The 15,282-nt window shown below is 36.6% G+C and overlaps 1 protein-coding gene across 1 annotated transcript in view; it reads right to left on the bottom strand.

The window, feature by feature from the left end:
- Positions 1-1,020: 1,020 nt before the first annotated feature.
- PDZD8 (PDZ domain containing 8) overlaps positions 1,021-15,282 on the bottom strand; it is a 52,627-nt gene continuing 38,365 nt past the window's right edge. The window contains exons 4-5 of the mRNA XM_053984002.1: positions 6,647-6,809; positions 1,021-5,612 (exon numbers count right to left, since the gene is read on the bottom strand). Of these exons, the coding sequence (XP_053839977.1) occupies positions 3,418-5,612; positions 6,647-6,809 (2,358 nt within the window). The 3' untranslated portion in view covers positions 1,021-3,417. The remainder of the gene's footprint in view (positions 5,613-6,646; positions 6,810-15,282) is intronic.

Here is a 15,282-nt window from a genome sequence, read left to right as displayed (position 1 = left end):
TGTCGTGTGATGAATTCTTCCCTGTCACCAAGTAAGTAATAATTGTGCAGATCAGTGACTATTTACATTAGGCTCAGATTTTACTGTGATTTGCACACTTGAAACTTTGCTCCAAGAGATGTTATTCTACTTAACTTCACTGAAGTCTTTTGATCAACATCAAATTGTTAATCTGATCAAATTTGAGGCTGAAATACCAATGCAAGAATTCTGAATTATTACAGTGTTTATCTTTTTGCCAGCTGATCAACCCATGTATTTCTTCAGTTCACTAATATAGAATTCAAACATAGCAACTCACACATTTTTTAAAAAGCTTTCTTCATGGCTTGGTTTTGAATTTTTGAGCACATCAAAACCAAAGAGTTTGCATTAATCTGCAACGAGGAGGAGAACCACGGAGAGAGAAATGGATCACATTCCTCTTCTGCAGCTGGAGCCAGGTTTCTGCTGAGCCTGAGGGAGCAACATCTTCCCAGGATTTGCTGAGCAGATCAATGCGGTGCAGTGGCTCCCCTTCTCTTGCTCCCCTCCTGCTCCACCAGAAGAGGAAGATTAACTAAAATCCACACAGACAACTCATGTTTGTAATCTTTGTGCCACCTTTCTCCCCACTGCCAAATAAAAACTTAGCAGTTGTTTAAGATTTTTTGAGTAATGAGTAACCAAACCTTTTTTGGTGACAGTCAGGAAGAAATTTTACTCAGAAAATACACAAAAATATCCCTTCTGTCCTGGAAGAAATGTGGATTTTTCCTATTTTGTATATTTTGATCTGTGTCAATTCAGGTGTGATAAAGACATTTTATTAATTTGCTCACACTATTTATTCCTCCTCTGCAGCTGTAAACTTCACAGATGCTTTGTTTCAAATTTCTCAGCCGAAATAATCCAGTTATCAGTAGTTTTATATAATGCAAAATGTGTTTCTCCCCTGAAGATCCTTCCTTTAAGTGGTGGCTTTAGATGATAAGCTACTGCAATAGAAGCATTTAAAAAAATTGACACAATGCAAGAAAGTTGATAATTTAGCAAAACTATTTTATTAAAGCTTATTTTCATGATAAAATAATAGCCAACAAAATCATATTAGGCAGGTCTTCTGCAAATGTGTGTAGCTGCCACCTATTCAGATATCATTAAGTCAAGATATTCTTGTTTTCTGTGGTATTCTTTATTTTTAGCTATTTACAGTCAAGCATGAAGCAAAGATTACATCAGGAATGTAGTATTACAATTTCCCCCTGGAGATTCACTGCTTATTGTAAATAATGCCAGATAGGAATTCATGTTTTCCTTCTTATCACTAAAATACAACTATTTTGCCCTTTTTCCATTCAGTATATTTAAAAATATTGCACTACATTTAATTTACCTCTTACAATCATCATCATTAGCAACACTATGCAAGGAAAACAATATCCAGCTTTTCTTACCCACCGTGTTACACTAGTCAATCTAAAACCATGAATGTGTTTTTTGAAATCAGTATTTGCATTGTTTTCACAGCTCCTTCATGTGCACCAGGGCTTAAAAGAAGCACTTGGATATATTTGAAAACCTCTGTAGTAGTCTGTAAGAGCAAACACTGATGGCATTGAATGCAGATCACCACCAATGAATGGTAAGCTGCTGAGAAAACGGAGTGGGGAAGTCTTAATATGCATCTCAAGCAAGTATAGGTTAAATAACTTTTAGACAAGAAGGGAAGCTGATTTTGTGCGATTATTTGCTGAAGCTTAATTTCAGAAGTGTGTCACATGCCTGTTTTAGCATGGATAGTTTTCCATACATCAACTAAGTAGTATCAACTGCCCAGAACTCATTAAAAAGTGCAAGTAGTTGCATGACTGGCAGTAACCATTTTGCTTAGAAGCACAAGCACGCTGTTCCATGGTGAAAACCACTGCTTCTTAATTTTGCCCATCACAAAACTAAACCAAGAAGCAAATTTAAAGGAGAGGTACATTACAGATGACCTCAAAACCTAAAGGAGTTATTTTTACCATCTCAAACTCCACTCCCACAAAGGCTTTTTTTCCTACTACCAGCAATACCAGTGATAATGATACGAGTACCTAGCACAGTACCTAAAATAAAGATGATATTTTATACAAAATTTCTGTACACAGAAGATGAAACAATGTCTACAGGAAATAAATAAGAATGATGGCCTTAGCCAGGTGATGCTAAGATCCACAGTTTACACATAGCACAAGACCAGACAGTTCTTTTCAAAAGCAGCTGGCTGAATTTCTTTCTCATCTCTACTGGACTCACAAATTGACTCAAATAAAACATGTTATATACACTATAGGACATTTTGCTGACAAAGGTGATCCTTCTGCTCAGACTCTACCTTTTGTCTGAGGAGCTGAATGCAACTTACCACACTATGATTACTCAAAAGTGTTGAGAGAACATTAGTTACTTTGTATTTTGCACCTTAAGCTTTCCAAAATGATAGTCTGCAGCAAAATATTCATTTCTTTATATTACTTACACCATCATTACATGCTTTTTCACAGAAGGCAATGAAACCTCCAACTCTTGTGAAGAACAACTTTCCTTTATCAGGCTATCAGATAATACAACATCACAAACATATGATTTTGTTCTGGAAGGCAACGAGCCTCTTACCTTGAAAATATTCCAAATTAAATTATTATGAGATACCAGTTTATACTTTGATATCTAACAATAGTCCAAAGTTCTAAGGAGGTTTTTTTTTTTTAGCATAGCATTACTATTTTTTGTGTTAAATACAAACTACAAAAAGTTCTTGTATTTAACAAAAACATGGAAAACAAATGATACGCAATGGTAACTTCCATAAGTATTAACAACAAAGAAAATTAAAGACCTTTTGTTTGCTTTCATGATATGTTTGGCAAAAAATACACAACTACCTAGAAGACATACAATTAAACTGTGATCAACACTTAAAAGCCTGGCCCCTTGGTGACTTCTGAGTCAGTCATCAGCTTAGGCATGCAACAAGCTTATAATGTTTTCATCATACAATGGATTCTAAACATCTTGAAAATCCTGACTGTTTCCCATTGAAAACACTAGCTAAAAAAAAAAAAAAAAATAATGCAGAGAGGGGAAGTGGGGTCAAGTAATGCATTAAGGAAACCACACACGTTGATGTGAAATGGTAAGGTTACATAATTAGAAAAAATAAAAATAAGTTATTAAAAATAAATTTCCAATATAAACCCCAAAGTGTAGTTTTAACCAGCTAGTTTAACAAAATGACGGTGCTGTAGCTGGAGAAGAACCACTATTAGCAATTAACTGTGGAGAAGCAGGACACGCACATTATACCAGTGTTTTAATTTAATTTGTGTGTGTTTGGAGTTAAGTGCAAAGTATTCTTTTAGTCCATTCCTTCAAAGACTAAATATGTAAATATCAGTCTACTGATTGAGGTGGATCAACTGGTTCTTCTGATATGATGTTCAATGTTGGAGCCTCTGTCAGACTGCCATCTTCGCTATCCACTTCTTCTGCTATACTGGGTTCCTCGAAATCTCTAGTCACTTTTTTGGATTGCCTCTCTAAGAACATGTTCTCCAGGGACTCTATATCCTCAATGCCTGCCCTGTAGTGGATCATCAGCAGAGTGAGGGCCTGCAGTCTCTCACCCGACTTAGCCAGCGCAGCAGAAATCAGGGCTTTTTTCCTCACGTCGGTCGTCTCCTTTTCTTCCTTAACCAGTGAATTATTGTTTTCCAGCTCTTGGTCTATTTCATTCTGCAGCTTATCCAACATAAACTCCAATTTCTGAAAACGCTCCTCTGTGGGTAAACTTCTGTAGAGATCACGCCCGATTTCTTTCACAGCAATGAAGACGCTGTCATCGAGGCCGCCCTCCTTGCGGACCAGCTTGATGCCGGCGCCCGCGGCGCGCTTGGAGGGGCTGCTGGGCCCGCTGAGCTCGGTGTCGCTGCTCTCGTTGTCAGACGTGTTCGGGGTGTGCTTTGGCGAAGGCTCGGCCACGTCCGGCCCCTGCTCGGCCAGGCGGCTTTTGGGCACCTGCCGGAGGTTCAGCAGCCGGGTGCTCGTGTTGATGATGTGCCTGGTCAGACCTGTAGTTCTGTTAGCAGACTTGGCCTCGGAATCAACCCGAGGGGCTGCGGCTGCAGGAGCCTCCTGTCCCTCGGCTCTGCTGCTGCCCCCAGTTCGATCGAGTCGCTTTTCAGCCCCTACACAAAAGGGCATCTCTGTTAAACATTTTTCTTGACATTTTTTATGGCAAACGTAAGCACAGAACATGCACTGCGAAGCTGCTTTAGTCCATACTTTCTTTTTGCAGTAATCACACCAAGTTGGATTCTGAAACTGAGTATCTTGAAAGTTATGCTTGTTCTCTGTGAGAACTTGTCCCATGAAAGGATCTTCTTTCTGAAGGGCACGAGCTTCTTCTTCTAAGTGACACTCTCTCTCTTTTTCCAGAAATACGCCTGAATCATCAATTTCACCTTCTTTTAAATATTTGAATTGTAAAGTTACATCACCGTAACAAAATTTTTCATTGAAACCTTTATGAGTTGTCAAACTCCGCAATGCTGTTCGGGTGACTGCTGCTTTAGGTGTAGGAGCATGCAGTTGAAATTTTCTAACAAATTCCATTGAGGATGTAGCTAGACAATCTAAAGCAATTTCTTCAAGTTTTATGCTTGCATACCCTAAGCAGATAAAACCACCTGCTTTGAAAGGGTCTCTGCACCACAGTGCAACATTAAGGTACTTATGGTATTTTTCTACTTCAAATAGACAGGAGGATGTTCTCATCATTGGCCATCTGCCCTGACGGTTCTTATAAGGAATTTCTGGTGACTCCCATGTTCGATGATCATCGCTATCTTTGCAACTACGTGCATTTTCTGCGAGTCCATCTTTTAATGTATCTTGCTTTGGTGCTGTTACTACTTTTGATACTGCTGGGTCTTCTATCTGATCACTAATTTTAATTAGCTTCTCTGTAGATTTTTCTCCGTTATTTGCAGGTGGAGGTGGCCTCTCTGGTTTATCAGAACATACACCTCCAGTTTCTAACACAGTTTGGCTATCACTAGTAGACAAAGTAGGCTTAATTTGTGGCCTAGGTGGCACAGGAGGCTTAGTACTAGATCCTTGCGACTGTTTACCCGATGGCTGTGGTGCATCTGAAACCTCAACAGTTTTAGGTGTTGCCACTTTAGCCCCATCTTTTGGTTGCATTTTTGATGCTGCCTGGTAATTTCCTAAATGCAGTTTTCGATTCAGAATGGGGGATATAGTTCCAAGAGGTTTAGCAGCAGCAAGAATTACTACCGACCGTTTGGGACTCGGAGATGTTAGCAGATCTTCTTTTTGGTCAGGTGCATCACAAGCTAAGTCTTCGAATTCTGAATCAAAATCTCTGCTATCAGTATCAGCTGCTAAACTATTCTGGTCATCTTCTGCCTGTGCCAAGAAAGCTGTGTCCTCCAATTGTCCAAATCCATCCTGCAGTGCTGAGCCATGCTGATTATACCCAACAGGCCTTTCATAAAAGACTAAAACTCTGTCCCCAGCTTGTCTAATAAGTTTCAACACTTGGACAGTTGATGTGATTTTAACACCTATTAAAAAAAAAAAAAGACAAACATTATTAAGTTCTAATTATGATAATAACCTAAGTGACCAAAAGTAGTCAACAAACACATTGTTGCTCAGTAACAAAGGAAGTCAATTATGACAGAAGAGCTTAATTGAAATGTAACAGATGGATTCTCTCCATTTTATTCATATAAATATGGAGCTAGAAAAAAAATTACATAAATACTCCAGCTTGCTGCTCGTAATAATACTGTAACCTTACACAGTAATGTTGATTTGATATGGAAACAGTTTTAACCTTGCTCTTACTGTAAGTTTGGTCTTTTCAGCAGTAGAAATTTAACAAAGGACTCAAAAAAGTTGGGTATCTTTTAAAAAAGTTATAACAGAAGCAGGATAAAATGAAAATACTTCCAATATGTTAACAAAATATGGGCATAATGCTACATTATCAGTGTGGCTGGAGTGAGCTGAACCATCTTCCTGAGCAGAACTTTCAGAGCCATTTGATGTATCTCCAAATTACATGCAAGCAAAAATATCTTAATGAGCACACAGTTCACATACAGTCATGCAGTGGATCACATAAAAATGACTTTTCTTTTGTTCTAAAGCTATCATCAGCTATATATTGAAATGAACCAAAAACCCTTTTAAATTATTGGAGTATTGAAATTGATTTATTTAGGCAGTACCTAAGCAAAAGAACTTATTGCAGACTTTAAGCTCTGGTCTGTAAAATCTCTGTAAAGGTTAAACTTACTGCTAGCCCAGTCACATTAATGTTTTGGCTCGGTTTTTTATTGTTTTGTTTTGTTGTTTGTTCTGTTTTTAATGTTGCCAAATGTTTATTCAAGCTTCTTTTGCCTTTTACCTAAGAAGGAGTAAATAAATATGCAAGAAAATAAATCAAGCAAACAAAAGCCTTAAGTGACCATAAATACAGAAATGTTAGCTTTCGAGTGCCAAGCACAACTGAACTATTAAGGAAGGGAGATTAGCTGAACTGCACACACGGCAAGACAACCCTCATTGTGAAAGCTGACATATCACTCACTGCCAATTGCCAGCAGTCTGTCTCCTCTCTGTAGATCAGCAGCTGCAGCAGGTGAGTTTGGAGTCACAGTTTCGATGACAACATGCCCTGCATCCTCCTCCTTGGACTGCACAAGGCGCAGCGTGAGCCCAACGCTTTGCAGATTCCCTTTCACAAGTTCTGCCTGCAGGGAAAGAAGTCAAAAGTATCTCAGTAAAGCTGACTACAAGGAATCATGGCTAATAACAATAATTTAAATAAAAATTAAATAAAATTATACCATTTTAATATTAAAAGCAAATTATTATTTTAAAATACATTAGGAAATCCATTAACTTCACCTAATTGATTAACTGCCTGCCAACTGATTTTGCACCTTTGGAGATATTCACAAAAACTCCCAGTCCTAAATAAAATACTACTATTCAACATAACTTCATTATCCATTTTATTAGGAGCACTGCACCATCAGCCTAGGTATCACTTTGAATGTAGCCCATTTGTGTTATAAAACATAACACTATGAGCAGCTTTCCAGTAGTCTGTGCAAAAGGGTGTTTGGAGTGACAAAACTCTTATGTACTTACAGATTGCTTAGGTATATCTAGAACAAATCTCAATTAAAAATAGCCTAAAAAGTTTCTTCAAAGAGGGAAACCCTTTTCTCATACTTATCTTGCAAAATAAATATTATTTAAATTTTAACTCAGATAACCTCAAATACCTTTTTAAAAACAAACAAACAAAAAACCAAAAAGGATAACTGAGGTGCAATCCCTGTAGCTGACTTTCATATGACAGACCTAGGCAAGGATCAATTATTTACAGACCTCAGTGTCTGAGAACTTTGGCAACTTTTTTCCTAATAAAAGCAGCCCTTAATGAATTTAACAATATAATTTTTCCCCTAAAGCACATTCCTTTTAGACTATTTCAAATTACTGTCTACCATCATTCCATCAACAGATATTCTATTTGAAAGGAGAACTCATATGTTTCAGCTTCAAGGATAGAAATTTAATTTGGTTTTTTTTTGATTCCCAAGAAGAGAGAGGCCGACAGTGTAGAAACCTCCACAGGAAATTTTATATTTGGTTTCAATTTACTGAGTTCAGGTAGACAGCCTTCTCCTCCAGCCTTCTGCATTTACTTTGTTGCTATTCAATTGTGGATGTTTGAACTGTCTGGAGCTGAGCCTCCTCTTTGGAGGATGTGCTCATTTACTCAGTTTGTGCAATGGCTTTCCACAGATGGAAGTGGATTAGCTCAGTCCATGGCTCTCTCCTTGGCTGCATGGCTGTCACTCCTTTCCCATAATCTTAATAGCACTGCATCTTGGTTCTTTTCTAATTGTAGTTCACTTCTTTACAGAAATAAAAATGGTATAGAAATAAAAACTGCTCAGCAGTTTGCTATAGAACAGCACTGAGTTTGAAGAAGAAGACTTGTATCAACTTCCCAAGCTTTGTCAGTATTTTCTGCACTTCCCACAGGCACCTACTCTTTTTTCTCAGACTTCCATTGTTAATATCCAGTAATGTACGTAAGAATAACATGACCAATATAAGCTTAATTGCAGTTCCAAGACTTAAAGGTTATTCCAGAATGAAACAAGTAAATAGTTGCCTACAGAAACAACCCTGATGGAGTTTTCAGCTTGATTTTTGTTCATTTGTTTAAATGCCATACTCATTTATACCAAAACTACTGTTACATAATTAAATTTCAAAAAATTTAAACAATAAACTACTAAGTGTCAAGATACAAAGAAGTATTAGAAATGTCTGTGGAAGAAGACAAACTTCGTTTTTTTTAAAAAAGAATTGCTCTTCTGCTTTAGTCCTTTATTTATATGCAATATAGCTTTAAGCTAGCAATTCACAAATGTTGCAATGTGCTGTATGGAAACAACATGAACAATTACTGCAATTTCAAACAACACTAATTGAATATTTTAACTGTCAAAAACACAAATGACATGAATTTGCTTTGGCAGCAGGCAAATCTGTAACAAAAACAACATCCAAAGATCACAATAATATAACTGCACATTCTTATCAAACAATGAGGAAACCATTATTTCTGAGCTTTGCTCCGAGTCCAAGTACTCAAATCTCAGTTTTCCTATGACGGTTTCTTTGTAAGTCTCACTCTAAGTGATTAAGCTCAAAAAAATATTTCCAAATCATTACGTCTGAATAGAAGAGGAACTATCATAATGAAGATCAGGAAGTAAACTCGCATTTAAGGAATGCTGACAAACATGAAAATTACAAAAGGCTGAAAAACAAATTATAACCACTTTTCCCCCTAATTTCTGTTAGTGCGCTGAAGTAGAAAGCTGTCTAGTGAGAGAATCCAGGAAAGAAATGGATGCTTAGAACAGTGAAAGAAAAAAAAAATGCAACTAAAACCTCAAGATGGTTTTCCTTTTAACACCCTGTTATTCTGGCCATTTAATTATACTCCTTTAGGAAGTCATCTATTTTGACTGTATATGGTTTCTTCTGAAATCTTACATTAGTTCTGTAGCTCAAAGCCCAGAACTGGATTTCATTAGCAAGACAAGATGTTTGAGAGTCAAGGCCCGTCGAGGGTGGATGTCCTGTTAGCTTTGCATGGCAGGAGAAGAGACATTGCTGTGAGTTTGTTCTCAACATGAGACAACTCTTGTCCACTCCGTCTCTGAGCAGAGCAGAAAAACAGCCAACTACTGAAGGGAGGTGGCCACCACAACCCTGTCACAGGAGTTACCTCAGGCCAACCTACTCCTTCCTTTTACAGCTGGTATTCTCTCACCCATTCAAAAAATGGCCCAAAGTGATAAGATTTCTCCAGAAAGTCACAAGTCTTGTCTGAAAGAGAATGTCAGGAGGAAGAGCTGGTGTTGCAACGTCTGACTTTTTGAAGAAAGGCAGCAATGACCTCTAACCACTGTTGGCAATCATGGCAAAGTGCATGATGAGCAGATATGGAGAAAGGGTATAATTAAACAATAAAAAGAAATAAAAAAGTTACCAAAAGCTCTTTTTTAAAGTGCTTGTCAGTACAGACTCTGATGCTCTTGAGTTTCCTTTGAATCCAAAGACTCCTTTAAGCAGAACTACACAGTGGATGACTTAACAGTGAAAATATTCTGTAGTGCAAAGACTAGAAACTCCCGAGGTGATCCCCAGCATTTCATCCTTCCCTCCTCCTCCAGGGAGAGACCACATGAAAGAAATGAGGGACAGCTGGGACCCAAGATATGTAGGTATCTCTGAACATTTGGCTCCCATGCAGGGACACAGCCTGCAGATTACAACATGTATGACTCACTGATGGCAAGGAGACTTCCCATATCCCAGCAGTATCTGATGGAAAGCTGTTTTTGGAAGGAGAGTGCCTTTGAACATAACAAGCAAAGTTCATCTCAACTTTTTATTAACTTTGGCACAGTCACAAGCTTTCTCATGAAGTAAAGTGATTTTATTTATCAACCCAAACCAGATGAATAGTTTCCTTGATTATTCTTTCTGGCACCTGCAAGAAACACCACTCTACCTCAGGCTAAGAGGAATGGAGGTGAAGACCATTTGGAGCTCTCAAACACCCCCCCCACCCCAGCAAGTTCACTCACAATCCCAAACATCTTTGTATACCCAGCACAATGACTTTAGCCTTTCTGTCTGCCCCTCAAATTAAGACTTGATAATATATGTGAAGAGCCAAAGACCTATAGGAACACAAAACACGAGAAGGATGAAAATCAGCTAAATGACACAGAGGTTAGAAGAAAATTGCTAATAATGAAAGAACATTTATTATCAAGAAACCTTGCTGCAAGGGAGAAAAACTAACAGAACCACACAGGAGAAAGGGAAATTTTAACCAATTAGCTATATCATATTAAAGCAAGTTTATTTTAATTTGATCTAATTAATAGCTCTGTTTTACTAGCTCCTGCAACACTTAGTAGTAATTTAAATAAGGAGCAAGACAAAGCAGATATTAGTACTTCATTGTCAGTGACAGGCATACATTCAGTGTATTTTATACTGAAATAGTTCGAGCTAAACTGTATCACAGAGCTCAGAAAATGTACCTTTTATAAAAAAAAAACAAGCAATCCCAAGACTATTTATTAAATACTTGTTAAGATTACGATGCAACAAAACAGGAATGATTAGCCTGGAGAGAAAAAAAAAAACAAAAAAACAAAGAAGTACTTTCCTTAGCATTTTATTATTAAAAAAAAAACCAACCCCAACAATAAAATAAGAGGACACAAGATGTCCATTAACTTTAAAATTAATAGAACATTTTGATGTGGAGCTGTGAACACTTGGCTTTTACGGGACAAAGTCCATCGATTCCACAGCCCAGGCTTTAGCTCATTTGTATGCACCAGTGTTTGAGGCACTGCAGAGCACAAGCCCACTGCCACTTTCAGTTCAATACTGGATGTGTGCTCTGGAAACACAATGCAGGAGAAAATCATCTTGTGTCTTATAGCCTTTCCTTGTTCTGAAAGCCCAGAAATTAAATGTCAGTGAAAAGAAATTTTTCCAAACCTTTTCAAACATACCAGTACTGAACTCCACAGCTGCACAGAGATTAATCAGAAGTTTAAAGCTTGCTAGTATAATTTAAATGGCCAAATATTTACATGAATGTCAAAACACAATGCCGTTTTAATCTTCAAATGCTTCATGAAATTATCAGTCTGAAATAATTTACAAATACAATGGGATGATAAATAAACATCCCTTTTACAGGCAACAGACAAATGTGATGCCATCTCATTTGCTATTTATTCCAAAACTATATATGCAGTTAGATTACTATTTGATTCAGAGGTAAGAATGCCACCAGTAATACTGTAGTCTCATAAGCAGAATCTAAGTTAACATTAGATACAGCACTTCCATTCAGAATTTCTAAGACAAGACATAATAAATAATGTCCATTAATAAATACAGAAGTTACAGCATCTAGGAAAGTGTGTATGACAATGTCTTACAAGCAGTGCAACATCGATCAGCTAAACTTTAAAAAATATTAGGTGCATATAAAAATAGAAAATGAAAAAAAATTATGCCATAGCAGGGTAATTGGAGCAGAAGACTTTTGCTCTTAAACTTAACTGCTTATTTTCAGGAACTGAAAAGGAAATAGTTGTTTTTGTAAGCTTAATTTTACACTGTAAAATAATTTCTAATAGTCTAAATTTGCTTAACTATTTGTAAGCATTAACATCATAAATCTTTACTAGAATTTAGTAAGCATGTCACATTCTTTCAAATAATTGCTAAGAAAAACTTGATCACCCAAGCACAAATAAGAAATCTTTTTTTACTGACTTTACATCAACTAGAAGAATACTGTTTTTCCAAATTGTTCATATTCCCCATCAGGGGTATGTAACACACTATGTAGCAGAAACTGAACCCATGTCAGTGCTAGGGATAAAAATATTTATTTTTGGCCGAATTATCGGAGTTGCCAAAGGGGATCTTAGGTATTCTTGCAAGGTATAGTCTAATGCCTTTTGAGGAAAAAAGTGAAAATGTCTGTGAATATGTCTGTAAAGTATTACATTCTCCCAGACAACCCTGCACGCCGAGAGGAGAGGAAGGAATATTTCATGTCAACCCCCCCAAAAAACATTAAATTCCAAAACTGGGAAGCAGTTTCTTCTCTTTGGAAGACTCAGTTCTTCGTATTATTGAAAAAACATTTTTGGCAAACATCCTTAAAGCATTGACTTTAGTGTTATTGCTTTTTTCAACTCTATTACTGAATAGAGTTATTATATATGACCTGCACAGCAAAGAGGCTGTGAGGTTATTTACAGGGGAGAGGAGCAGTGAAAGGAAATGGGTATCACCAAACTCTTGATTTTCTCCTTAGAAACACTGGACACAAAGGAAATAAAATAATTTTCTTGTAATGTTCTGGGAGGATTTCAATCTATGGTTTAGGAATGGAATAGATGGCTTTCTTCTCCGTGTGACACAGCACTGAAGTCTAAAAAGAGAGCTTGTGCCAGTGTAGCAAAGTCTTTTCCAAAGCTCTTCTCCAGCCCTCCTGTCCAGGGGGCACAGTAACCCCAGACAGGCTCTGATGTAAACCTGGACTAAGGAATCCACGATGACAGAAACACTTTCATTCCCCAGGCACTGAGAAAACTCCCAATTACAGAAAGGGAAATGTTTTCTGAGCATTCAAGAGCTACCCCTGATCTTGGGATGCTTAAATAGCTCAGTAGTCACTAAAGCATGCCCTAATTATGAGTTATAAACTGTATTATTCACTGTTAAGTCTTACACATGCACAGGTGCAACGATGCACACATGTGGATGTGCCTCCATCTCCAGATTTAACTTCTGTATTTCTTTAGAGGGTTCAGAAATGTTGAAACACACTGACAGGAGGTTTAAATAAAATAAAAAGCTGTAGTAATATTTATAGAATAACTACACTATACAGTATAACAAACAATGAAAATGAAGGAAATAATTTCTGCAGTCAAATTAAATCTACACAGAAAACTGATTTAAGTTATTTTCCTCCACACTAGAAACAGGCATTAATTACAAACCACTCATTAGAAAAAGACTGATGGCAATGTAATGTAAAAGATAATACATTAGCTACTTAAAACATTAGTATACACTACAGCTAGAAGCAATATGCCATTCTAAGAAACCAAAATATACTAGAAAACATATTTATAAACTTGGAAATTAATTTACTGATTTGTGATTTTTTTTTCTTTCAAATAATTGATGAAAGACTGCTTGAATAAAAATCTGATTCAATTTTTTCCATAATTGAATCTAAATCCTAAATCTAAAAATGCTACTGTTCCACAATTTGTATCAAGACTTCTATGACAAAAACTGACTTACTCTTCCTTGCTATGTGATCCTTCCTCCATACCAAAGATATACACATTTTTAGTATCATTCAAATGGAAATTTAAATGTATTTTCCCACCATTCTCAGGTTTACATTGATACAGTTAATTTCAACAAACATTTTTATTGGTCCTCCCTGTTTTTTTAATATTTTCACGAAACATACCAGACAAATATGTTGAATTAATATATATTTCTTCTAGATATACAGAATGTTAGGTGAAAGGGGTGTGTGTGATTTTTTTTCCAAAATAACTAAATTTATTAATACATTTAAATATTTACATATATGTGTGACTAGAACTGCCAAAAAGAAATCAGAAGGGAACTATCTGCTGCTTATAAAAAAATTCCTGTTGAGCAGCAATCCCAATTATTATTTTTTGCACAACTCCTTTTACAGTCATAACTTAGCAACTGCCAAAAAGATATTCTTATGCCCATTTTGTTTGAAAGAATAAATTTGATGATACTATTAAAAACTTAACAAAGAAAGGAAAACTAAGTTTGAAAAAGCTACTAAAATGGACTTTTACCATAAGGAAATATCACCAATAAAAATAAAATTTCAAGCACATTTTCATAATTTCTCTTTCTGTTCTGCGCCACTTATTTGATAGCTAAACCATTCCTTACTTGTACCCAAAGTTCACTGGAGTGTTTGTAGTGGGTTCCAGACCAGGCTGATCAAATTTTAGACATATTCAAATTTTAGACAATTTAAATTAATTGTTTTTTTGCTTAACCTGGAGTTCTGCTTTCCTCCCCTGCAGCTCTTACTGCGTGCTGAAACCCTGTGAGTCAGGAGGGTTTTTCTGTACTCACAGCTGTCCTGAGCAGACCTCCACTTGCTTAATCCCCTAAAAAAAAGTCAACTTTTCACACTGCTCACCTTTCTCTCCAAAACCTCTGAACAACACACTCTGTCCTGAAAACAATTTTCATCAGTGAAACAACGGAATCAGCCAACACTCAAAATTATCTTGCGACTAATTATTCACACACAATTTTTCTAGTACAAATATCAGAAAATATCTAGTGTAATATCAGAAAATAAGTTCTTCAGCTTCTTTCCTTTGATTCAACACTGCCCAGTTTGTAATTTCTGCATTTTTCACATATAGTTACATTCCATACCCTATCAGCTGCAGCAGCCTTATAGGACTGGATATATCTTGGTGTCTGCTTGAGTGTTACTGAGTGAACAGGCACCAACTGTTTTGTAGAATATTAGAAAAACCAGGTTTTTGATGACTATAAAACAGTGAAAAAAGGGAAGTGGGATGTTCTACCTTTTGCTGTTAATCTTTGCAGCTGTGGTCTGTGCTCGGGGAGACAAAACGATCTCAGACAAGCACTGCATTTTTCCTGTTTGGTTTGTTTTACTTTTAGGATATTTTCTTACTAGTCATCCTAAATAGCAAGCCAGTGGGTCTCATTTTCTGATCTACAGGATAATTTGTAAAACCCAAAAAATACAAGTTACAAAATATGATGATAATTTCATTCTGAAATGAGTTACATGTTGCACCAAGATCATATTTAAAATAGCAATTCATTAACACCACAATATGGCAAATGCTATGCACATGTCTAACTTCACCATCATAAACTACTTGTCTGAAAAGAAATGTGACAATTCATCGTAGGAAAATTAAACATCTGCACGTCTGCCTGATGAGCACTGAAAACTTTAGACATCAGCAAATCCAGAACAGGCTTGTTACTGAACAGAATGAGAGCTGTATCTTATTT

Source organism: Vidua macroura, chromosome 8 (genome assembly GCF_024509145.1).
Source record: "Vidua macroura isolate BioBank_ID:100142 chromosome 8, ASM2450914v1, whole genome shotgun sequence".
Lineage (NCBI taxonomy): Eukaryota > Metazoa > Chordata > Aves > Passeriformes > Viduidae > Vidua > Vidua macroura.
The sequence above is the reverse complement of the archived record's forward strand: the minus strand, read 5'-3'. Positions and strand labels throughout refer to the sequence as shown.